Consider the following 26,443-nt stretch of genomic DNA (forward strand, 5'->3'; position numbering starts at 1 on the left):
TAATCTCTTAGATTATACATTTATAGTAATGTATTCTGCCTACTTTTGGATTACATTTAGATTACTTATGTGCTAACCAATCAGTTACTATTTACTAATTAGTCACATGACAAAAATTGTTGTTATTAATATAATCTCTTAGATTATACATTTATAGTAATGTATTCTGCCTACTTTTGGATTACATTTAGATTACTTTTGTGCAAATATTTTGCTCAGTTACTAATTACAAATTGCATGACAAAATTTGTAGTCAGTAATCTGATTTCTTAGATTACACATTTTGGATGACTTTTGTGCCAAGTAATCAGTTACTATTCACAAGTTACATGACAAAATTTGTTGTTATTAATATAATCTCTCGTAATGTAATCTGACTTCTTTTGGGTTACATTTAGATTACTTTTGTGCTAACCAATCAGTTACTAATTACAAGTTACATGACATTTGTAGTCAGGAATATAATCTCTAATGCTACGTTGACACCAGATGTCACACTGAACTGAACTAAACTGAACTTAAACACTGAAAACTGGACTGACACTGTTTCAATTTACTATGATCTGAAGCTGATTTGACACAATCTACCCTGTAAAAGCGCTATACAAATAAAGGTGAATTGAATTAAATGCGGCTAAAGCATCAAGTGCAAGTGATTTATATTTTAAGTCAATGCAAAGATGCGTATAGACATCCTGCGGCGTGATACAAGCGAATGAAGTGGAGAATTCAGTGAAGTGGAGTTATAAAATCTGTTCTGTTTCGAGTTAGAAAATCTGAACTTCAGGGGACATTTGCGCCACGTTAACCAATCATGAGCTTTGTCTTGTAGGGGCGTAATTATAATAATAACGCTTGTTGTTGGTATCCTGGGGGAAAATCTTCCTCCCGACACTGGACAACAGTTCATCAAACTGGGCTTGGCTCAGTCTGAAGCTTCCATCATCCAGGTTAAGTTTTTGAAGGAGTTTATAAACTCACATAACGCATTCTGCATCTATTTACGCATGAATATTGTGATTTGTTCACGCGTTCCACGTCTGGTGTGAACAAAGCAGTAGACAATTAAATTTATGGTAATGTAATCTGACTTAACCAATTAGTTACTAATTACAGATTACATGGCAAAATGTGTAGTCAGTAATAATCTCTTAAATTGCACACTTATGGTAATGTAATCTGAGTTCTTTTGGATTACTTTTAGATTACTTTCATGCTAACCTTTTTTGACATCACATATATTGAAGTGTGAATCTTGTACTATTCTGATAAAGAAAACAGCCAGAACAGACCTTAATTTACATTAAAAAAACATACATTGCTATAATTAGACTGTCTGCCGATTTATATTCTGAAGTTTCACAAGATAACTTAATTAATTAATCATTTTAGATTGACTGGGATGATTTCGTAGGAGATAGTGCATCTTGCATAAAATAAAATAAACAAACTACAAGCCCAGATAAATAGAGCAAAAAAAGAAATGACGGAATCTGAAAGTATACAGGTACAGAAATAAAATAATCAAATGTACAATAAAGCTGTATAACCTTCATTGTGTAAATAATTAAACACTATTAAAACAAAAGTAATAGTTTCTTGAGCCCAAATGCTTTAAACTTGCTAAAAAATGTTTACACAGGCCTTAAAAACACAAGCAATTGATAAACTTTCTCTTTATTCTGTCAGATTACATATTAATGGTATTGTAATCGGACTACTTCTGGATTACATTTGGATGACTTTTGTGTCAACTAATCAGTTACTAATTATAAATAAGATGGCAAATTTTGTTGGTTTTACTGACCTTTAGCTTCTTCAGCTCGCTCTCCACATCCACTTTCAGAGCAGGGTACATAGACTGGTACTGCTGGACCAGATTCTTCACCCTTTAGGGGACAGTATTGAACACTTCTGATCTACTGCACTCATGCACACTTGTTTTTCGGCATTTATAGAGGATCTACCTTGTGGAAAACTCATTAAAATCAGCCATCAGGTCACAAATGCGAAGGCCAGTGCGAGATGCTTTACAGGCATATGTGGGTCCAATGCCTTTTTTAGTTGTTCCTATGCTGTGAATAAATACACACAATTATTATCACCACGAACCACAAAAATACTAGTGCTGGGCAAAGATTAATCACGATTAATTGTATCTGAAATAAAAGTATTTTTTTTACATAACATATGTGTGTTGTGTATATATATGTACAGTTGAAATCAGGATTATTAGCCCTCCTTTGAATTTTGTTTTCTTTTTTTAATTATTTCCCAATTGATGTTGAACAGATTCAGGAAATTTTCACAGTATGTCTGATAATATTTTTTCTTCTGGAGAAAGTCTTATTTGTTTTATTTCGGCTAGAATAAAAGCAGTTTTTAATTTTTTTTAACCCATTTTAAGGTCAATATTATTAGCCCCTTTATGCTATATATTTTTCTCGATAGTCTACAGAACAAACCATCGTTATACAATAACTTGTCTAATTACCCTAACCTGCCTAGTTAACCTAATTAACCTAGTTAAGCCTTTAAATGTCACTTTAAGCTGTATAGAAGTGTCTTGAAGAATATCTAGTCTAATATTACTTACTGTCATCATGACAAAGAGAAAATAAATCAGTTATTTAGTGTATTGTATATATGTATTGTGTATATATAAATACACACATGCATGCATATATTTGAGAAAATGTTTATTTATATTTAGATAAAAAAAAATATAAAATATATATATATATATGCATATGGTACAAATTATATATAAACATAACAATCTATGTGGCAAAAAAGTTTTGTATAGTTTTGTTTTTAAGTATGTGTTCGTATCCCATATATATATATAAGGTTTGTTTTGACATAATATAATATAATACACACATATATTATGTCAAAACAAACCTTTTATTTGGAAGCTTTTATGTTAATTGTGATTAACATGATTATGCTTGTTTTAAAGTTTGGAAAAAGTTGATAATCAAAGTCAAATCAATATTTATTATTTTTATTTATTATTATTATTATTATTATTATTATTATTATTATTATTATTATTATTATTATTATTAATATATAAATCTAAGCACTTTTGACTATTAGAAAGATAAATTTTTTTTTTAATACAATTCATTTTAAAAGTATTTATTTAATTGAGAATTCACAGATTTTTACAATTTAAAGCAGCAAAACCAGCATTTGATGTGTTAAAAACTAGCTAGGTGGACATAGGTTAAGATTATATTTTATATTGACAATTTATTAAAGTACTATGCCCAGTACAACAATAATTTACAGTAATTTTATAACAGCAAAGAGAAATTTATTGGCATGACGTGGAAGCGAGGGTTATAAATTCCCTATAAACCCTGGTTTCGCAGGGGATAATGCTTTAATAAACTATTATTATGCAATATAAAATTACCTTGATGTTATAAAATTATTATACATCTGTAAACGTAGGAAGCTTTTACAAAACTAAACAAAGCAAATAAAATGTTTGTTTTTTAACTCAATACTTACTGAGCAACCGTCACATTTATTTGTTTGTTAAATCATATAGGACTCTTTTTATACAGTCTATGGCTGCGTCTCAATCAGCACCCTAGCTCCTGAGGCACTATAAGGGCAGTGATGAGCTAGGTTCACTACATATTTCATATGCCAGCAACATTTCAACTATTAAACAATTATAAATGTCTGCTAGATTGTTACTAACCTATCTAGCCATGTTCGTTCATGTCAAAAATAAATAAATAACAGACTGTCTTTAGAAAAACATCTCTCGTTTGTCGCTGCGTTTGGATGATTTGGGTCACATGATTCATTTTTTGAGCTTACGAACTTCCATTAAGGGTGTATATATATATATATACAGTAGTGCGTATCAATGTGCCCAAATTTTCAAGGTGCATTGTGGGATTTTTCAGGGTACGAACGTTTTAGTGCACTGGAAGAATTTTCCGATTGAAACAGCACTTCAAATCCCTGCCTGACGCCCTGATCAGTGCACTGACTAGTCAACAAGGGAGCTGATTGAGACACACCCTATGTTTACAACAGCTTAAAATGTGGTTAAACCAATTAGAATCTAGAACTATCGGTTTTATAACAAAAATGAACAAGCAATAAACCAGCCTGCAGTTCTGCGCTTACTTTTTGCCTTCCTGAGCTTGCCTTTGAGTCTCCTGAAGTCCGTCCACAGCCTGATGAAAGTCAAACACTGACAGAGAGACATGCAACTGTAAGATCATCATCCACTGTTTATATCTCTCACCACAGACACAACACACACACTATTGTTTAGCTTTAGTTATATTACCGATGTGAGCCCGATCTGAGATCACCAGTCTTTTCTCCCATCCTTTCAGCCCTTTTCATGAAAGAATAAACCATTATTGCTGTGCACAGACAGAATGGACCTGGCAGGTCATATAAAAAGCATTCATGTTTGCATATGTAAATTATGACACAACATTACCTTTTTTTTCATTCTTGTCAATCTCCTCAAATAATCCTGGAAGATGAATGACTACGCCATTACCTGCAGGTTGATTGAGAGTCTAATTACTTTAAGCAGAAAATATAATATTTCAAACAGAGGAGATTTTCATGCACAACCATCTCTAGAGTTTACAGAGAATGGTCCGACAGAGGAAATATCCAGTGAGCGGCAGTTCTGTGGGCGCAAATGCCTTGTTGATGCCAGAGGTCAGAGGAGAATGGCCAGACTGGTTCCAGCTGATAGAAAGGCAACGGTAACTCAAATAAGCACTCGTTACAACCGAGGTCTGCAGAAGAGCATCTCTGAACACACAACACGTCCAACCTTGAGGCGGATGGGCTACAGCAGCAGAAGACAACACCGGGTGCCACTCCTGTCAGCTAAGAACAGGAAACTGAGGCTACAATTCACACAGGCTCACCAAAACTGGACAATAGAAGATTGGAGAAACGTTGCCTGGTCTGATGAGTCTCCATTTCTGCTGCCACATTCTGATGGTCGGGTCAGAATTTGGCCTCAACAACATGAAAGCATGGATCATCCTGCCTTGTATCAGCGGTTCAGGTTGCTGGTGGTGGTGTAATGGTGTGGGGGAGATTTTCTTGGCACACTTTGGGTTCATTAGTACCAATTGAGCATCGTGTCAACGCCACAGCCTACCTGAGTATTGTTGCTGACCATGTCCATCCCTTTATGACCACAGTGTCTCCATCATCTGATGGCTACTTCCAGCAGAATAACGCACCATGTCATAAAGCCTGAATCATCTCAGACTGGTTTCTTGAACATGAAAATGAGTTCACTGTAGTCAAATGGCCTCCACAGTCCGATCTCAACCCAATAGAGCACCTCTGGGATGTGGTGGAATGGGAGATTGGCATTATGGATGTGCAGCCAACAAATCTGCAGCAACTGCCTGATGCTATCATGTCAATATGGAGCAAAATCTCTGAGGAATATTTTCAGTACCTTGTTAAATCTATGACACGAAGAATTAAGACAGTTCTGATGGCAAATGCGGTGCAACCCGACACTAGTAAGGTGTACCTAATAAAGTGACCGATGAGTGTATGTATATATATATATATATATATATATATATATATATATATATTATAAAATATACAGCATAAACATTTACATATAATTTGTATTAGGTATACATATTTAAAATTCAAATACAATTCAAATACAAACATGTATGTGTGTATTGCAGCACACACACACACACACACACACACACACACATTACATAAATGCAAGCTTTTATTTTGAAATATGCATGCATTTGCATGAATCATTTCACAGCACTACTTTAGACCTGGAGACACTCTTTCTCACCAATGAATGATGTGCAGTTGGTGTTGATTATTCCACTCGGCAGAAGATGGAAATCATACTCTTTCTCCTCCACCACCACAGTGTGGCCGGCGTTATTTCCACCCTGACAGACAGAAAAACTCTCATCAACAAACAAACACTGTGGAAATTTCTGCAAAGAGACACAGAAAAAGTTCTTGAGAAAGTGTTTGAAATGCAATTTTTATTCAATGATTGACGTAATCTGAACAGAGAATTTAAGAGGGCGGGGCATTCTTCTCAATATTGTCATAGCAAAAGGGTATATGCCGAGCTAGTGTGTTTCCCATGCTGATAAACTTCCGGTGATCTGTTATTGTGATTTTTTTTCCATTTTATACGGTTCCTTTTACAGCATCGATGTTGTAATGTGATTCAAATACAATCAGTTAAACAGACTTTGGCATTTATTTAGTTGCTCAAGCGTAAAACGAGACAAAAAGCCGTTTACTCGCACGCGCCCGTCAGAATCGGCAGGCTAGCGCAGAAGCTCCATTGAATATACTGGGGTAAAATAAATGCTCATATTATAAAGACATGGCAGGGGAAAATGTTATTTAATGCAGTGCTTCTTGTACAATCTGAGACCCACTTTATATCGGATATCACTCAGCCAGTGGAGATCGCTGATTTTTTAAAGAAAACAGAGCTTAAACGCGCCGATTTTGCATTGGCATACAATTCCCCGGAAACAATTAACCCAGGTTACTGGCAAATTAAAAGTACCATTAGCATGCTTCAACATATACTCCATTTAAACTACCTCTTCGATATGTACAACAAGAAACAAAAAGGAGCTTTGACTGCATATACTCTAGGGAGGAATGTCTGAGTGAATTCACAGGAGTATCATAACTAAAAACTTAATATATGAAATCAATAAATAAGACATGTTTTCTTTTATTTAATGTTTACAATGCAAATCCAATTGGATCCACTAAACTAACTGGTAAACAAGCAAGTCTCTCATATAATATATCTACTAAAAGACAGAACATTTGACTTTACAAACTGTATTGCAAACAAATCATATGAATATTTTAATATTACTATTAGATCACAATCATATTAGTGAAATGAATTAAAAAACTGACTAAATATAAATTTAGTTAGTTAGTTAGTTAGTTAGTTTATTTATATAGCACATTTTTACAGCACAATGTTGCCCAAAGTGCTGAACACAATCAAATACTAATTAAAATAAACCTCCATCACATACATAACAATTAAAGCATAAGGCAAATCCCTCAACAATTAAAAATGCTCAAATGCTAAAGAACAAAGATGGAGTTTCAGAAGCTTTTTAAAAACAGATAGAGTTGGAGCGTGTCTGATGTGGGGTGGAAGCCCATTGCAGAGTTTTGGTGCGATAGCAGCAAAAGCCCGATCCCCACTTCGCTTACACCGGGACCTTGGTACAGAAAGAATAAACTGATCAGAAGACCTTAGTGCCCGACCAGGATTATATACATGTAGGAGGTCTGATAAGTGAGGTGGTGCCAGATCATTTAAGGATTTAAAAACAAAAATTAATAGTTTAAACTCAATCCATTACCTAACAGGCAGCCAGCCCAGAGAGGAAAGAACTGCGGATATGGGCTCATACTTGCGAGTCCCTGTCAGAAGTCTCGCAGCTGTATTTTGTACTAATTGCAATCTACTTAGGGCATTTTGACTAATATGCACATATAGAGAACTGCAATAGTCAAGTCTTCCCAAAATAAAAGCATAGATCACCTTCTCAAGGTCATTAAAAGAGAGGAATGACTTCATGTACACACCTTTACACATGTTAATACATAGACTCAATGATGGGCTAAAAATCTGTGGAAATCTGCAAATTTCTGCGCTTGCAGATTCCGTGTGGGCCTACCCATTACCCAAAACTGACCCCAGAAAGGTTAAAAAAATTACAAAATAATAATAATCATCATTTAAAAAAAAGATTCTTCGATATCTCAGTTCTTCACATGTCTGAGTGCATCAATTACATCAGGTTTCCACTTTTTTCTTGTGCTTAAATGTTAAAACGGCCCTCCTATGAATTGACATTCACTTAAAAGACCCCCCGCCAGTTTGAGTTTGAGATTCAGCACAAAATAGAGCACAAATAATGTTTTAAAACTCTCTGAATCTGACCCGTTTAGGCTTTGATCTTAATTGTGGCATTTTGGTGACTGTCACTTTAAATTCAAAATGAAAGTTTTTTATTTATTTATTTATTTATTTTTTCAGGGGTTTTCACCTTATTGGACAGGTCAGTAGAGTATTGACAGGAAAGCATGGGGGGCAGAGAGAGAGAGGAAGCATCAGCATAGGAAAGCGAGGCAGAATCGAACTCGGGTCGCCGTAAGCACCAGAATGCATGTGTCGACACACTAACCACTACACCACTGCCGCCGACAAAATGAACGTTTTTAAAAAAAAAAGATTGGTTTTAAATTATATTAAGCAGCTGTTGATTGCTTTTGAGGACAGACTGCAGTTTGCGTAAAAAACAGATGTAGGGGTAGATGACGCAATTATTTAGATTTTTCAAAATATTCACTAGTATATATAATGATTTTTCAAGTGCATTCAACACTATTCAGCCTGCACTACTGAAGGCAAAATTAGAAAATGCAGGTTTACAAAAAAGTATAGTAAGTTGGTTAATTGACTATATCACAAATAGACCACAGTATGTTAGGCAGGGCAAGTTTATTTCTATAGCACATTTCATACACAGTGGCAATTCAAAGTGCTTTACATAAACAAGAATAAAAAATACAAGTACAAGAAAAAAAACAACAACAATAAAAATGATTAAAAACAGATAAAAACAGATTAAAATGTGTTAAACAGGTTCTAAAAAACAAAAAAAAAAAAGAAAAGAAAGACACAATACTGCGATCTGTGGGATGTAGCACAGTGCTCATTCAGTAAAGACACAGCTAAACTGATGTGTGTTCAGTGTACATGTGAATGTGCCTAATGTTGGAGCACATCTGATCATTTCTGGAAGCTGATTCCAGCAGCAGGGGGCACTGTTAGTATCTGAAGGCCGATTCACCCTGCTTTGACTGAACTCTGTGAGTTTCTAGTTTATATGATCCTAAAGATCTGAGTGATCTGTTTGGTTTGTATTCAGTGAGCATATCTGTAATGTATTGAGCTCCTAGGCCATTTAGTGATTTATAGAGCAGTAATAATACTTTAAAATCTATTCTGAATGTAACTGGGAGCCAGTGTAAAGACCTGAGGACAGGTGTGATGTGCTCTGATTTTCTGCTTCTGGTCAGAATCCTGACCGCAGCGTTCTGGATGTGCTGCAACTGTCTGACTGTCTTTTTGGGAAGGCCAGTGGGGAGGACGTTACAGTAATCCACCCTGCTGCTGATAAAAGCATCAACAAGTTTCTCTCAGTCCTCACTGGAAACAAAGCATCTGATTCTTGCAATGTTTTTGAGGATGCATAACTGTGTGTCACAAGTTGTAATGAGTAGCACTGGTGTTAGTAGCAACAGTTGTAGCTCCATATTTATTTACATTCTATACGTCAGATTTTCAATACAGCTCCAAAAATTGTCATCTACAGAAGTTTTCTGATGACTCTGCAATTGTTTTTTTTTTTTTAATAATAATTTTTTAGGGGTTTTCACCTTTATTGACAGGACAGTGGAGATTAACAGACAGGAAAGTATGGGGAGCAGAGAGAGGGGATGGATTGGCAAAGGACCTCGAGCCGGGAATCGAACTCGGGTTGCCATGAGCACCTGGGTGCTATATGTCGACGCGCTAACCACTAGGCTATTGGCGACGACATGACTCTGCAATTGTAGGTTACATAAGGGATCATGATGAGAGTGATTATAGGTTGCTTTTGAAAAGATTTGCTGACCAGTGTGAAAACAATGTCTTAAATTAAATACTAATAATACCAAAGAAACGATTGTTCATTTTTGTAGACATCCACCACAAGCGGTGCCAGTGATTATACAGGAGTCAGAAATTGAGATTGTTTCATCATATAGGTACCTGGGTGTATATCTGAACAACAAGCCCGATTGGTCTGAAAATACAATTCAGGTGTATAAAAAAAGTTAGAGTCGCATTCATTTATTAATACGACTGAGGTCCTTTGGTGTGTGTCAGACACTGTTGAATACTTTTTAAGTCTTCTGTGATCCTGTATGCTGTAACCTGCAGGGGAGGAGGACTGTTGTAGAAGTAGAAAACAAACTAAATAAGCATATAAAAAGGGCAGGTTCTGTTGTGGGGTGTGCACTACCCACTATAGAAGCGATTGCACATGATCGAACGATGGACAAATTTGTCAGTATGATGAACCATGATAATCATCCCCTTTTTGATACAGTCCAAGCGTGCGCAAGTTCTTTTAATGCAAGATTAATTCAACCCCGGTGTTACAGAGAAAGATACAGGAAGTCATTCTTACCAACAGTGATCAGATTGTATATATATATATATATATATATATATATATATATATATATATATATATATATATATATATATATATATATATATATATATATATATATATATATATATATATATATGTAATATTGTATATATATATATATATATATATATATATATATATATATATATATATATATATATATATATATATATATATATATATATGTAACTTATTATTGTTTAGTATGGAAAGCTATGCTGTGACATGCTAATTTCCCTTTGGGGATTAATAAAGTCAAACAAACAAACAAACAAACGAGATTGTGCTGTTTTCAGAAGAGGGCGGGGCTACACATGCCTGTGTGTCAGCATAGTGGCAGATTAAAAAACAAGACTAACGTCTTTTGCTAATGAGGGAGAGATGAGCACTAGTGGGTCGGGCTTTACCCTCTCTGATGACCTGTACAAAGGGAGAATGTCAATCAAAGTGTTTCTGCAGACTGTTTTGATCAAGTCTGATTATAAAAACAGATAATTAATGTTTACTATTAGAGGCTGGAGATATTCACACAGTGCTGACACACAATTTGGTTATAAACCCCTTACATAATAGGCCCCCTTTAAGATTTGAGGTGACGTGAAAAAAATATCTATCCATTTAGTAGGAAGTGACAAACTGCAAGCTTTGGGTGTTCGTTTATATCAGTTAGGGTTAGGGTTAGTACTTTCTAAGCACAAATTTTGTCAGTGTTTTGGAGCACACTTGCTTATAGACATCCTTAAAGCTAACAATGAAATAAAAATATATATATATATATATTTTAAATTTTCCTTAAGACCCTGTGGACACCCTGAACAAACACTCAATGGAAAGTTTTCTGCAAAGAGCAAAGGGCCACCAGCAACCCAAAGGTTGAAGGTCCAGATTTACAGTCCTCTTTTCTTGAGGAGGAGACCTGGAAACCTGAGTCTGGCCGCTTTGCCCTTTACCATGAGCTTATTTCCATCAGGCCGTCTCTCTGGCCAGCCGTGCCCTTCTCACATGTCCAGAAACGCTGGGAATGTGACCCGAGTTCAGTGAAGGCCAGGAATTCTGGCACTGACATTCACCGCGATGAGCCACTCATAAACACGCATCAGCAGCTAAGAATACATTATAGTGCATGTATAGTTCAAGACAAAATGATTCGCCCTGCGGTGAAATTTCTTTGTACATTAAGTTTTACAATAACTCAAACCCCATTACCCAAAACGTACCCCAGACAGGTTTAAAAAATAAAAAATAATAATCATCATCATTAGAAAAGCTTCTTCGATATCTCAGTTTTTCACAAAGTTCAAAAAACACCTCTCAGATATCACAAAATTCTGATTTATGTGAGCTTTTCAAGAGCCAAACATGTGATACGGTGGCTCAGTGGTTAGCACTGTGGCCTCACAGCAAAAAGGTCGCTGGTTCAAGTCCCGGCTGGGTTAGTTGGCGTTTCTGTGTGGAGTTTGCAGGTGAATTGAATAAGCTAAATTGGCCGTAGTGTATGAGTGTGTGTGAATGTGAGAGTGTATGGGTGTTTCCCAGTACTGGTTGCAGCTGGAAGGGCATCCCCTGCGTAAAACATATGCTGGAATAGTTGGAGGTTCATTCCTCTGTGGTGACCCCTGATGATTAAAGGGACTAAGCTGAAGGAAACTGAAAGAATACTTATATTAGATATATATTACATAAATATAATATAAAGCAGTGTTTCTCAACCACGTTCCTGGAGGAGCACCAACACTGCATGCTTTGGAGGTCTCCTTTGTCCGTCTCAACCATTACTGGTCTTTCAGACCCTGCTAATGAGCTGATGATCTGGATCAGGTGTGTTTGGTTAAGGAGACATGTGCAGAGCTGGTGGTCCTCCAGGAATATGGTTGAGAAACACTGATATTTACTATTAAATAATTCAATACTGGGCGGCGCGGTGGCACAGTGGGTAGCGCTGTCGCCTCACAGCAAGAAGGTCACTGGTTCGAGCCTCGGCTGGGTCAGTTGGCATTTCTATGTGGAGTTTGCATGTTCTCTCCGTGTTGGCGTGGGTTTCCTGCCCCACAGTCTAAAGATATGTGCTATAGGGGAACTGGGTAAGCTAAATTAACCATAGTGTGTGTGTATGTGAATGAGAGTCTGGGTATTTCCCAGTGATGGGTTGTGGCTAGAAGGGTATCCGCTGCATAAAACATATGCTAAGCTGAAAAGAAAGTGAATTGAACGAATAATTAAATACTAATATATAATTAAATGTAATATACTTACAATATATGTTTAAAAAATAAGTGCTGTTTAACATGGAGGAGTTTTTCAACACATTTCTAATCATAATAGTTTTAATAACTCATCTCTAATAACGGATTTCTTTTCTCTTTGTCATGATGACAGTAAATAATAGTTGACTAGATATTCTTCAAGATAGTAGTATTCAGCTTAAAGTGACATTTAAAGGCTTAACTAGGTTAATTAAGCAAGTTATTGAACAACAGTGGTTTGTTCTGTAGACAATCGAACAAAATATTTATAATTTCTTAACGGGGCAAATAATATTGCACACAGCAGTTTTTACATTTAAAAAAAATATTCCAGCCAAACCTACAGAACTAAGACTTCAGAAGGAAAATATAATAGGAAATACTGTGAAAATGTCCCTGCTCTGATAAACAGCACTTAAAAATAATTAAAGTTTCACTGGAGGACGAATGACTTTTTCTTTGTAAAATGGCATGTTGTAAATAACAGTAACGTCTCTGAATTTTAAAGCAAGCACTGAATGGACAGGGATGATGATGACGTCACTTCCTCCAACATTCAGATTAAGGTCTAGACCAGGGGTCGGGTACCTTTTTTCAGCAAAGAGCCATTTCTGGGTTTTTTTATTAAATGCACTTTTTAAAGAGCCATTGGGGGTGTGTGCATATAACAAAACCTTTATTTATTTATTTATTTATTTATTTATTTATTTATAAACAAAACCTTTATTTATGTTCATGCACAACTCAAAAATAAGCAAATATTACGCATCACAATGTATTAAGAAAAGACAAATTAAAGATTCTTTTTGCCATCGCCACCCATGAATGTTGTTTGAATTTACATGCGTGAGGTTACCATAGAAATGAAAGTTGCTTGGCCTTTATTGGTGTAAATATTCAAGTTAAACCACAGTGTCACACATGTGCATTGGTTAAAAGATCCTTTTATTGTAAACTGAGTTCTTATTTTGCTGTGAAAAATACAATATAAAGGTAATTGTAATTGTATTTTCAATAGAAAACTCTAGAGAGAGTTATAATTTTTTTACTTTATAATATTATTGAAGAGAGACAGCTGGAGAGCCACATATTTTTGGTCAAAGAGCCACATGTGGCTCCCGAGCCATAGGTTCCCTACCCCTGGTCTGGACTGATAAGGGTTTGTCAGTGGCTGATCTGTGCATTTCATGTTTGTTCAGACACAAATGTGTGTGCATATAAACAGAGACTGAACTAAAATGGGGAACTTGGCAATTTCTCTTATAGTTACAGGCTTGGGCAAAATATAATTTTGTTTAATTTCACTACTGATGACATTTCTGCCAAATTTAAAATAAAAAGTTGCCTTTTAGGGCATTTATTTTGCTTAAAATAACAAAAAGGTGCCATGTTTTCAGATATGTTTGTAGATTTATAATTTTTTTAATGAATATGTCACACAATACAATATAATACAATAATATAAAACAATATACTCCAAATAACAACATTTGTATAAGAAACGCTGATGTAATCAGAGACGGATTTTTTAATATATATATATATAAAGTCAGAATCATAAGTTTAGCTAAAAGGCTAGCCATATAGTCACTGTATTATTCATTCATTCATTCATTCATTTTCCTTCGGCTTAGTCCCTTTATTCATCAGGGATCACCACAGCAGAACGAACCGTCGACTATTCAGAGTTTATGCAGAGGATGCCCTTCCAGCTGCGACCCAACACCCATACACACACACACACACACACACACACACACAATTTAGTTAATCAAATCCCTATAGCGCATGTGTTTGGACTGTGGGGAAAACCGGAGCACCCGGAGGAAACCCACACCAACACGGGGAGAACATGCAAACTCCACACAGAAACGCCAACTGACCCAGAAGGGACTCGAACCACCGACCTTGCTGTTAGGTGACAGTGCTAACCACCGAGACACTGTGCCACCCAATACAATAAAATATACTCCAAATTACAATTTTTTAAGTTTTTTAGGTTGCTAGATAAGTTGGCGGTTCAATGTGCTGTGAGAACCCCAGATTAATAAAGGGACTAATATATATATATATATATATATATATATATATATATATATATATATATATATATATATATATATATATATATATATATATATATATATATATATAGTACACTGTATTATTATAAATTAATATACACACACATATGCCTATATTTCTTTTGTACCCAGTTAAAATAGTTGGGTTAAAAATACCCCAACATATAACCCCACTATAGGTTATTATAGCAACTTCCCAACTATGGGTTAATGCATTGGGTTATTTTGATTACATGTTCTTTTTTCCATTCTAGTATTACTATTTCTACTTTTACTAGTACTACTATTAATTTCATAATTATGACTGTGTAAATAAATGACATGCAGTTTTCAAAAATATTTAAAATGCTTTATTTCTATTTTAAGTTCCAGACACTTAAGAGTTTTTACCTGTTTAATATAGATTGGCTGTGAAGCGCGCATTTGTATAATCAATAATTAAGAGTGCTGGTGAAACGGATATAAAAAACACGACTGGGAGAGGTAATTTGATAAAAAATAAATAAAAACAATATTATTGTGTTAGAGCTTAAATAAACTTTACAATGCAAAAACCAACATTACCTACACATATTAATCCAGCTGTTCTGTGTCAGATAAATCAGTTGACTGTTGAAATTCAAAATGTTATTTGAAATTCAAAATCAAATAACCCAATAAAGGTTCAAAATAACCCAACAAAGCCTCAAATAATTAACCCAATTAGTTGAGTTATTAATAAATAATCCAATAAAGGTAAAAAAAAATACCCCAACAAGGCTTCAAATATTTTTAAGTCAACCATTGGGTTAAATAAATAATTTAGAGTGCATGTATGGATTAATAGTCATGTTAATTTGGATATATACAATATTAATTCGCTATTAAGAAATTGGTATTTACGTATTTCAAAAATGTTAATGAAATCATTGATGATACTGGTTAAACTGGCCTATATAACATTTAATTACAACTTTTCCACTTTCCAGATGAAACAAGTTTCAGAAAAGTTGTTTAATGTTATTGAGGTAAAGTTAACTTTTAGTTAATTGGTTTCATGTTTGTACATTCGTCCAGTGCCAACTTGTAACACGACCACTATATTGTTGTTTACCATGGTACTTTGAATACTGGGTCTGAAATCGAATGTGACGTGCACTATTTGACTAATTGACTGTGAACAATGCTGTAACCTACTTTGATGGTCATTGGCTGATAATATGGTTACTACAAATCTAAATGTGTTAATATGAAACCAACTTTACCTCAATTTAAAAGTTGATAATAATTGGTTTAATCTTTTCAAAGTGGCATTACCTGACACCTGCCCACGATGTCGGACTCTGTGGCCAGTAAATCCACAACTTTGCCCTTTCCTTCATCTCCCCATTGGGCTCCCAGCACCACCGTCACTTTGTTCCCTGAGTCGTTCCTCGCCCGTTTACCGGCGGCCGGCGGCGGGTTCGAGTAGCTCCTGTGGTCGTTCTGTGACCAGCCAGAGGACATGCTGAGTATCCGAAGAAAAAAACGGTCTGACTGCGGGAGAAAACAGCTGTGTGTCCGCCGGTCTGTCGCTCACACACCGGGCTCAACTGAGGGGCGGGGGACAGCGACAGGGTTGCCAGGTGAAGCAACAAAACTACTCGATTCAACTAGCCCGATAATGCTAGTATCAGTTTGAATGTCTCCAGTTTTGTCTTGTTGTTGTTTTTTTCTTTATAGTTATTTGAATTTTCAATTATCTTTGGAACTTCTGTTTTTGATGTCTGTTTTTTTCACTAACTTTTAATTTTCATTCAGCCAGCCCAAGCTAAAAACAGTTTGCATTATGAGGAATGAATGAGTATGAGGAAATGATAGAATTGTCCATTTTTGGGTGAACTATCTGGCATCATAGAGGATCTGGCATTAAAATGTAATGATGCTACAGATGAAATACAGAAAACCCATTTGGAAATGAACCACAAACTTTAAATTAATTGATTTAAAATAAAATATATATTAAAAAAATCTAAAATAAATTGTACTCGATGGACTTTTAGTTATTATATTAGCAAATCCTGCCAGTACGTTACGAGAACAGCCACACACACACATGCAACATTGGTCTCCACTACGGCCCCTCACAAAAGTGTACTTAATCTGTTTCATCATCCTATCTCAGTTTTATTATTGATGTAATGATTTCTAATATGTACATTTGTATATTTCAACTAAATGATTTCAGCTAAATTAAACTGATCAAAACTTTTAACCCGCTGAATACAAAACACCAATTCCGCGGAGGGAAAACCGTGGACTTGGCAACCCTGTAAACGAAGAGATGAACCCTTGTCACACAGAAGGATGAATGATATTTCTCATATGTTCACTGTTTAAGTTAAGCACACTGTAAAGTTTTCCTCGTGTATAAATTCATCAGAGCGCTGCAGCGGTGCACTCACATTCACGTGACAACTGTTACTTTTTTCATCGCTGGATACAAAACACCAGTCGCAGCCGATTATGATTACTGCGAGAGATTATAAACAAGGCAAAGTTTTTTTTTTTAATTCGTGTATTTAAAAGCTTATACCTGAAAGGCTATAAATATCACACAAAGGCTACAACTAACACAAAAACCATTTAGCGGGCATGCGCAGTTGAGTTATGAAGAGACAAAACGCTATTGATTGCATGTCTGAGCATGTGATAAAACATCAGCTGATACAATCAATACTGATCTGACGCAGGTTAAAGCTTTAGTTTCAGAAGCCTGGGCTGATTTGGTATATAAATGTACTGACCCTACTGAAAAAAACAGCTTAAACCAGCCTAGGCTGGTTGGCTGGTTTTAGCTGGTCGACCAGCCTGGTTTTAGAGGGGTTTTGGACATTTCCAGGCTGGTTTCCAGCCATTTCCAGCCTGGTCTTGGCTGGTCAGGCTGAAAAATGACCAGCTAAAACCAGCTTGACCAGCCTAGCCAGGCTGGGAGCCCAGCCAAAACCAGCTATGTCCAGCTTAAACCAGGTTGGTTTTAGCAGGATTTAGCAGGTCGTTTTCCAGCCTGACCAGCTAAGACGAGGCTGGAAATGGCTGGAAACCAGCCTGGAAATGGCCAAAACCCCTCTAAAACCAGGCTGGTCAACCAGCTAAAACTAGCCAACCAGCCTAGGCTGGTTTAAGCTGGATTTTTCAGCAGGGAGAGGCTGAATAGGGTAAACTAATAATAATATTTAAAACTAAAAGGCTATATAGCACCAGACATCATCACTTGATTGCTTAAATAAAGAATTGCAATCATTTATTTAGTTTCACAAGCTTCTAATCTGCTGTTTAAACGCGTAAATTATGCATTAGTTATTAAACATGCACTAATTTGCATATTTCTAGCTCAAAAATCTGAACATTTCAAGTGAGATGCAAAATTGTTGTATTTTATTTGACAAACAGCATTTGTGGAATTAAATAGCAAAAAAAAAAAAAAAAAATAGAACAGAATTAATGAATTAGGAAAATTATAAATTTGAGTTATGTGTTTTACTCTATAAAAACCTTCAGAATATAAATATGAATTAAACTGAAGTTTGGTCCATGCAAGTGCAGGTAAAATAAATAAATAAACACTTAAAAGTGTATTTTGGATGTTTTCTACATCAGACTGTGGGGAAAAAAAATCACTTCTTGAAAAGTTAAAACACCCAAAACCTCCAAATGAACAGGAGCAAGAAAATGAGGAAATTATTTAATAGAAGCTGAGTTTAATTTGACATTTATTTGTATATTTTTACACAGTGCCACAACCCAGTTATTTTCACGGGCATGTTCAATAAGGATCATATTATGTGAAGTATTTTATAATAAAATAGTTTATAATAGGGTGAAACAGTGGATCAGTGGTAAGCACTGTCGCCTCACAGCAAGAAGGTCACTGGTTCGAGTACCGGCTGGGCCAGTGATCATTTCTGTGTGGAGTTTGCATGTTCTCCCCGTGTTGACGTGGGTTTCCTCCAGGTGCTCCGGTTTCCCCCACAGTCCAAACACATACATTATAGGGGAACTGATGAACTAAACTGGCCATAGTGTATGAGTTTGTGTGTTTAAATGTGTGTATGGGTGTTTCCCAGTACTGGGTTACAGCTGGAAGAGCATCTGCTGTGTAAAACATATGCTGGAATAGTTGGCGGTTCATTTGGCTGTGGCGACCCCTGATAAATAAAGGGACTAAGCTGAAGGAAAATGAATGAATGAACAGTTTATATTTTGTAACCAAAAAAGCAGAGCGCCATCTACCTGTCAGTCAGACTTGTGATTGGTTGTCACATATGGGGGGCAGAGTTTAGAAATGAGCCATGATTAGGCACAATTTAAGAAACTACAGCACCACTCATATTAAACAGTAATAAACCTGAGAGTATGATATTAAAAAACAAACCTCAACGCTGAATGCACTTTTATTTATAGATTTATATATCTATATATATATAATTTAGATATTTCCTTGATATACATTAAAATACATAACGACATCAATATGAAAGTCACACTCAAATGAAGATCCAGCTCATCCACAGCAAGCGCAAAATATAACATACATTTCTGCAAAGAAACATCATTATAGTCATATTCTAGAACTGATATAAGAACAAACTAATACTCCTTAAGGTTAATGTCAAACATCTTAAAGTTACATTCAGAGCAATAGTAATAGAGTTAACAGCGAGTTATGTTAAAGGTTTTGGCAACAATCCATGATCAGCCAGATTATACTCTTCTGTAAACAACATTCTGTATGCACATATTTCCCAATGTGCGAATATTTAAAAACAGTTTGGTCAAATTCAAAGATTTAGCATTTAAAAATACATTTCTTTAAGCCAAACTCAGTGTGTGTGTGCGTGTGTGTGTTATTCTTCAGATCCAAAGCCTGATCACAGCAGGAACGTCCTCAACTTTTCCTTCTGCCTTTGGTTCTTCTTTTTCTAGAGTTTCCTGCAGTAATGAGGATACACAAAGTCACTTAATGTTTATTATAATTTGTTAGCTTGAAATGCAACCGATATATGAAAAAATGCATTAAATTATGATAACGTACAGTAAGAAATGTCAATAATGCCAACATTATTAGTTTTTTAAAACAAAACAATTCCACTGAAGGTGTTAATACAAAATCCCACAGGAAGCAATGAATTAATCATCCCATATGAAAAAAATACTACAATATTTATTATAAATTACTATAGTTTATTTCTGAACCACACTATACTAAAGCACTTGAATTAATGTGTGATTTTACAGTTGCTATGGTCACAAAACATCTAGCAATTAATTTGTTGTGGTGATGCTACAGTTGCTATGGTAACAAAATATCTAGTAATTAATCTGTTGTTGTGATTCTACAATTGCTATGGTAACAATATCTGGTAATTAATCTGTTGTGGTGATTCTACAGTTGCTATGGTAACAAAAAAAATCTAGTAATTAATCTGTTGTGGTGATTCTATAGTTGCTATGGTAACAAAACCTCTAGTAATTAATCTGTTGTGGTGATTCTGTAGTTGCTATGGTAACAAAATATCTTCCAATTAATCTGTTGTAGTAATTCTACAGTTACTATGGTAACAAAACATCTAACAATTAATCTGTTGTGGTGATTCTACAGTTGCTATGGTAACAAAACATCAAGCAATTAATCTGTTGTGGTAATTCTGTAGTTGCTATGGTAACAAAACATCTAGCAATTAATCTGTTGTGGTGATTCTGTAGTTGCTATGGTAACAACACCTAGTAATCTGTTGTGGTGATTCTATAGTTGCTACGATAACAAAACATCTAGCAATTAATCTGTTGTGCTGATTCTACAGTTGCTATGGTAACAAAACATCTAGCAATTAATCTGTTGTGGTGATTCTGTAGTTGCTATGGTAACAACACCTAGTAATTAATCTGTTGTGGTGATTCTATAGTTGCTACGATAACAAAACATCTAGCAATTAATCTGTTGTGCTGATTCTACAGTTGCTATGGTAACAACACCTAGCAATTAATCTGTTGTGGTGATTCTGTAGTTGCTATGGTAACAACACCTAGCAATTAATCTGTCGTGGTGATTCTATAGTTGCTATGGTAACAAAACATCTATACTAATATTTAAATCCTGTAGTTTAAAGTCATGTAGTGTGAACTAGGCTTTACAGAAACAATTAACCAACAGTAATGCTTCATCATAACAGAGATGCTAATTAAAGAGCCACTATTATAAAAGGTCATATTTTGGTTTGGGGGTCTCCAACAAGAGGCTGATAAGCACACAAGGTCAAAACACTTTCATCGTCTTATAATATGCATTTATTTTGACCTAATTATCCCAACATCATCTCCACTAGTGTTTGAAGGGTTAACGTCTTACCAGATCTGGCACCACATATAAGTGATTGTTTCATATCGACATCAATACGAACAGGCAAAAGATCCTAACTGAAGAGGATTTATTTGCTAGACCCAGAGTCCCGACCGTTTAAAATGACGTTTTTATTAAGTATTTAATTGTTTTAGTACTAAAATGTACAAAACTTTACAAAAAGGTCTTTTTTTTCAAGGTATTAGATTGAAAAACCAGAGAAAGCCTGTGCAGTATGATTGGACGTGAACATAAGACTCTAACCCTTATAATTTACATGGCATATTTTTGAACTGGAAAGTGTCTCTCTTGTTTACCTGTGATCTGATCGATCAAAATGTGTCTTATTAGCACGTAAAGAGGACAGCATCAGTCATGTTATATTCACTGTATCCCTGCGTCTCATCTGCATAGTTATTCTTGCTCTTCTCATTGTAATCTTCATAAACTAGCCTACATAAGGTGCATGATAGTCATGGTTGAAAAAGCCATGCAATAACAAAAATAGACTAACTGCATCAAAAAGGCGCTCAGCAGTGACAAGAAATAATATAGATCACGCTATCTAAACAGATGAAAACTAAAGTAACGACTGTACTGATCCCAGAAACATACTTAAGCACAGTAGTTAAGTATGTTACTTCCCATCTCTGCCCAACACAAATGTCATTCAGCCGCGCTAGTCAAGACTAAATCCAATGTGAAGATGCTGGACTTCAGCTCTGTTTTCTCTGTTTGCTCATTACTACACCCGTACAAAACACAAAGGCCGAACATTTCATAGGCAAGATTTCGTTTTTTACCTGTTTGTATGTTACAAACCTTTGTGCTAAAAAAGTATTGATGATAATACAGGCACTCCCTGCACTGACCATAAGGCAAAGCAGCACCAGCTCGCACTAAATTCTAGGATGACGTTAGTTTTGTTGAGTAAAATCAGCAAACAATGTAAATGAAATATGATAACGAGATGCTGCAGTGCCAGAAACATTTTCTACTATTATTATCACTATTATAGGCGGCTATATGTGATTGAGTCGTTCATAATAGATATTCATTCACAAATGAATTGCTCCCTCTGTTAGAAGTGAAAGCAGGAGAGAGGGTGTGTTTCAGGACACGGATTAGATCAAATTTAACAGGGAGGGGGGGGGGTAATACATTTCCATGCACACACACTCTTTGTCTTTGTGCGCTCACTTATGCATCGATGTAGAAAAGTGATGTAAAATTATAATTTTAATAATTTAAAAAAACTATTTGTATACTGAACAGCGGGAAACTCCCGATCATAGATATATGCGTGTATATCTCTGGCTCTGGATGGCCAGTCCTCCACTGTACCTTGGTCCCGCATTCATTTCAAAGGAGCGCTACACTGTAGTAAAATGGCAGCTCTATTGACGCATTCTTTCCAAGCGGCAACCTCCCGCTCTCTCTCATAAAGCCAATACGGAAGTAACTGAAACTTCAATTCATCGAAATTCCGCTAGTCCTGGCTCCATAATAGAGCACATTTCTATTGAGCCCACTGTTAGAATGGCCAACTTTACAGCAGAAAAAAAGGTGTTTACAGCCTGATACAAATAACCATTTTGGTTCATATATCTAATATTACCCTTCCAGACAACTGTAAGGGGATGATTTTTTTTATAACTCATCTGTTTCGTTTGAGTTATTTCAAGTCTGCATAATTAAGGGCGTGGCCATTTTAAGTGACAGCTAGGTCTCACTGGTCGCTGTCACTTCACCTCAGTTGATTCCGGCTGATTAGCTGCTGAACTCGGCATATACGTCATATTTTTGTGTTGTTTTATGTGGCTTTACACAGTCAGCTGCCTTTTGAAATTATTTCCTACAATTATCAGATGATATGGCATGCTGTGTGCACTTAATTGGGCTCACAAACCATTAACGTAGCCTCCTTTTCCCAAGTGAGTGATATACGTATAAACCATCTCTATAAATGTATTTGTTTGATTTAAGATCATTTATAATGTTCTTTAGACCCGTAAAGCACTCCAGAATCTGTCAGATTAGCTGTAGGCTCTAGAACAGACATCTAAAGTGTTGTCATACAGTGTTATGGTGGATTTTATCAATAGTCTTGCATTTACTAACACACACTATATCTGAATTGTTTGGAAGTCATTCACGCTTCCCTCCAGTAGAAAAGCATCATAAGAGTAATGTTTAGTGGCTCAATGTGTTACTACAGTTTTTTTATAGTCTAAACACTTTATTGATATAGTGTACAACCAAGCACATGTGGTCAGAACACAAACGAGTCGCAGGTAATGAAGTATTAAGTGTTTCTCCCAAAGAAAAGCCTGTCTAAGCAAAATGCCAGCAGGCGTCTGTAGCTCCAATCACGCTTAGCCTCTTTGCCCTTGTTTGGTATCCCCCGGTTGGTGCGATGACGCACAAACAAAATGGTGATGGTTGGCCACGCCTACTCTTATACTCTAAAAATGATGGGTTATTTATTTGACTCAATGGCTGAGTTGATAATATTTGGTGCTTTCTTGGGTTATTTTTAACCGTTATTGGGTTATTTATGAATAATTCAACCAGTTGGGTTAAATTAATTTTTTTTAATTTCAACTGATTTAACTTTAATGTTGTTTTTGCATTAAGTTTAAGCTCTAATATTGTAGTTAAAAAAAAAAATCTAATTACCTCTGTCGTGTTTCATATATCTGTTTCACTAGCACTCTTAATTTTATGATAGAAACACACGTTTCAAAGCAGATCTAATTACATATAAAAACGCTTTATAATCGTTTTTTTTTTTTTTGAGGAAATGACGCACATCAGCCCAATAATAATAATAATAATAATAATAATAATAATAATAATAATAATAATAATAAATCAATATATACTGGTTAAGCCACTTTTTGGCAAAATAACCCAACAAATTTGTTATTTTTGTAACCCAAATTGTTAGGTTAACCTTAACAACTCAATGGATTGGGCTAAAATAACCCAACAGCAGGTCGGTGCCAAAACGACCCATCATTGGGTTACTATTAACCCAACTTTTTTTGTGTGTTGCTTCTTTTGCATTCTTCAGAAAACTATAGGTGACATCACAGACACTGCGTCCATATCGTTTACAGTCTATGGTTAACACTGTGAGCTTTCAGATGTAAACCTCTGGCTGGGCTCATTCATTTGGAGCTGTGTTACACACTGCAGCGAAGGTCATTTTCGAAAAAATAGGGGCTCCTTAAAGCAGAGATATTATAACACAAATACATGGAATCACATGACTTATAAGACAAACATGAATAAATCTCCAGAGGAAGATTATAGAGGACAGACTCCAGCAGATCGCTCCCACACACACACACAGAGCGCATGTTAATAACAGGACTGTGGACAGGTGTTGGTGAGTCAGGTTAGCGATCGACTCGGCGGTTTCAGGACATCCTGCTAGCCCTGTTAGTGCGCTAGTCGGCGTTTTGACCTTACCTTCACTGCAACACACAGGCCTTTTTAGAGCGTCCAGCGGCTCTGTTTCTCTCTACTTCAGAGGGTCAAAGAGAGAAACACACGCTGAGCACAACACACTCTCACCCCAGATATCAACCCTTGTGTACTACTCAAACTGACTCCCCTTTGGTTATGTTGGTGCTGTTTTTGCCCCATTGACTTCCATTATAATCACGTTTATTGATTGTAAAGCCATGACAGCATATAATCATGCATTCTTGATTGCAGCTGGTTTTCCCTGTTGGGAAGAGGGACAATGTCATTTTACTGTTGATCATCAGTTGTCAGCATTAACCCTTTAGATAGGCCTGTGCTGAAGAGTTTCTTGCTTCTGCACCAATCATGCTGTCATGGCTTTGCAATCAATAAATGTGATTATTATGGAAGTTAATGGGGTCAAAAACAGCCCCCAACAGATTGAAGGAGTCAATTTGCGAGTGTGTTGTTGAATTTTTGCACATTTTCAAAGCATTTTCCCAAAATGTGTCAAAATAAGGTCTGTCAGCAAAAATCATCCAATTTGCTGAAACAAAGAAGCCAAATTAAGCCTCAAAATCACCTTTGGGTGGATGAAAACATCCATAACAGCACAGAAGGGTTAAAGGGATAGTTCACACAAAAATCTAAATATGCTCACTTTCACTCTCCCTCGTGTGGTTATAAATCTTTGAGTTTTTCTTCTGTTGAACACAACAAAAAGGCCAAATCTGCAAAGTTTTTCATTAAAACAAACTATTCTGCGAATGGGGTGAGTGATATAAACTTATTTCAAAGTGAAAACAAGATTTTTGCTTACCCCATTGGCAGATTTTTTGCTTGTTTTAAGAAAAAACCCACTTAAATTTGACTTCATTTTCTTGACAAGCAAAAAAATTAGATGAGCGTACAAAAAACTTTAAATAAAAGTTTACATTGCAAATCCAATTATATTCACTTATTTGGTAAACAAAGCAAATCTCTCATATAATTATCTACTTAAAAACAGAAAATTACTTTTCAAACTGTTTTGTACATACATCTTTCATACATAAACATTTACATATTAGTGAATGTTACAAAAATTAATATAAAAACTGAATAAATGTAAATTTACACACATTTATATACTGTGCATCTGGAAAGTATTGATAGCGCTTTACTGTTGCCACATTTGTTTATGTTACAATCTTATTCCAAAATTTATTAAATTCATTGATTTCCTCAACATTCTACACACAATCCCCCATAATGACAATGAGAAAAGAGTTTTTAAATTGTTGTAAATTTATTACAAATAAAAAGCTGATAAATCACATGTACATCAGTATTCACAGCCTTTGCTCAATACTTTGTTGATGCACCTTTGGCAGCGATTACAGCCTCAAGTCTTTCTGAATATGACGCCACAAGCTTGGCACACCTGTCTTTGGGATTTTTAGCAGTACCTCTCAAGCTCTATCAGGTTGGATGGGAAGTGACGGTGTACAGCCATTTTCTGATCTCTCCAGAGATGTTCAACAGGATTTAGGTCTGGGCTCTGGGTGGGCCACTCAAGCCCATTTACAGAGTTGATGTGAAGCCATTCCATTGATATTTTGACGGTGTGCTTTGGGTCATTGTCCTGCTGGAAAATGAACCGTCGCCCCAGTCTGAGATCAAGAGCACTCTGAAGCAGGTCTTCATTCAGGATGTCTCTGTACATCGCTGCATTCATCTTTCCCTCTATCCTGACTAGTCTTCCAGTTCCTGCTGCTGAGAAACATCCCCACAGCATGATGCTGCCACCACCATGCTTCACTGTAGAGATGGTATTAGCCTGGTGATGAGCGCTGCCTGCTTTTGTAAAAACGTAACGCCTGGCGTTCACTCCAAACAGTTCAATTTGAGTCTCATCAGAGCAGAGAGTTTAGTTTCTGATGGTCTGAGAGTCCTTCAGATGCCTTTTGGCAAGTT

At 35.8% G+C, this 26,443-nt stretch overlaps 2 protein-coding genes across 6 annotated transcripts in view; both read right to left on the reverse strand.

The window, feature by feature from the left end:
- Nucleotides 1–16,208, reverse strand: part of adss1 (adenylosuccinate synthase 1) — a 30,472-nt gene extending 14,264 nt beyond the window's left edge. Inside the window, exons 1-7 of one of the 2 annotated variants that reach the window (XM_056476647.1) lie at nt 15,952–16,208; nt 5,846–5,948; nt 4,481–4,543; nt 4,322–4,372; nt 4,156–4,222; nt 1,968–2,075; nt 1,808–1,889 (exon numbers count right to left, since the gene is read on the reverse strand). In XM_056476647.1, the coding sequence (XP_056332622.1) occupies nt 1,808–1,889; nt 1,968–2,075; nt 4,156–4,222; nt 4,322–4,372; nt 4,481–4,543; nt 5,846–5,948; nt 15,952–16,140 (663 nt within the window). In that variant the 5' untranslated portion in view covers nt 16,141–16,208. Of the gene's footprint in view, nt 1–1,807; nt 1,890–1,967; nt 2,076–4,155; nt 4,223–4,321; nt 4,375–4,480; nt 4,544–5,845; nt 5,949–15,951 lie in introns of those variants that run through there. The other variant, XM_056476648.1, reaches the window with a different exon arrangement.
- A 1,988-nt stretch (nt 16,209–18,196) lies between these two features.
- The window catches only part of inf2 (inverted formin 2), a 79,860-nt gene continuing 71,613 nt past the window's right edge, over nt 18,197–26,443 (reverse strand). For 3 of the 4 annotated variants that reach the window (XM_056477693.1, XM_056477695.1, XM_056477692.1), the window contains 2 exons: nt 24,491–24,545; nt 18,197–19,605 (listed from right to left, as the gene is read on the reverse strand). In XM_056477693.1, the coding sequence (XP_056333668.1) occupies nt 24,493–24,545 (53 nt within the window). In that variant the 3' untranslated portion in view covers nt 18,197–19,605; nt 24,491–24,492. The remainder of the gene's footprint in view (nt 19,606–24,490; nt 24,546–26,443) is intronic. The other variant, XM_056477694.1, reaches the window with a different exon arrangement.

Source organism: Danio aesculapii, chromosome 17 (genome assembly GCF_903798145.1).
Source record: "Danio aesculapii chromosome 17, fDanAes4.1, whole genome shotgun sequence".
Classification (NCBI taxonomy): domain Eukaryota; kingdom Metazoa; phylum Chordata; class Actinopteri; order Cypriniformes; family Danionidae; genus Danio; species Danio aesculapii.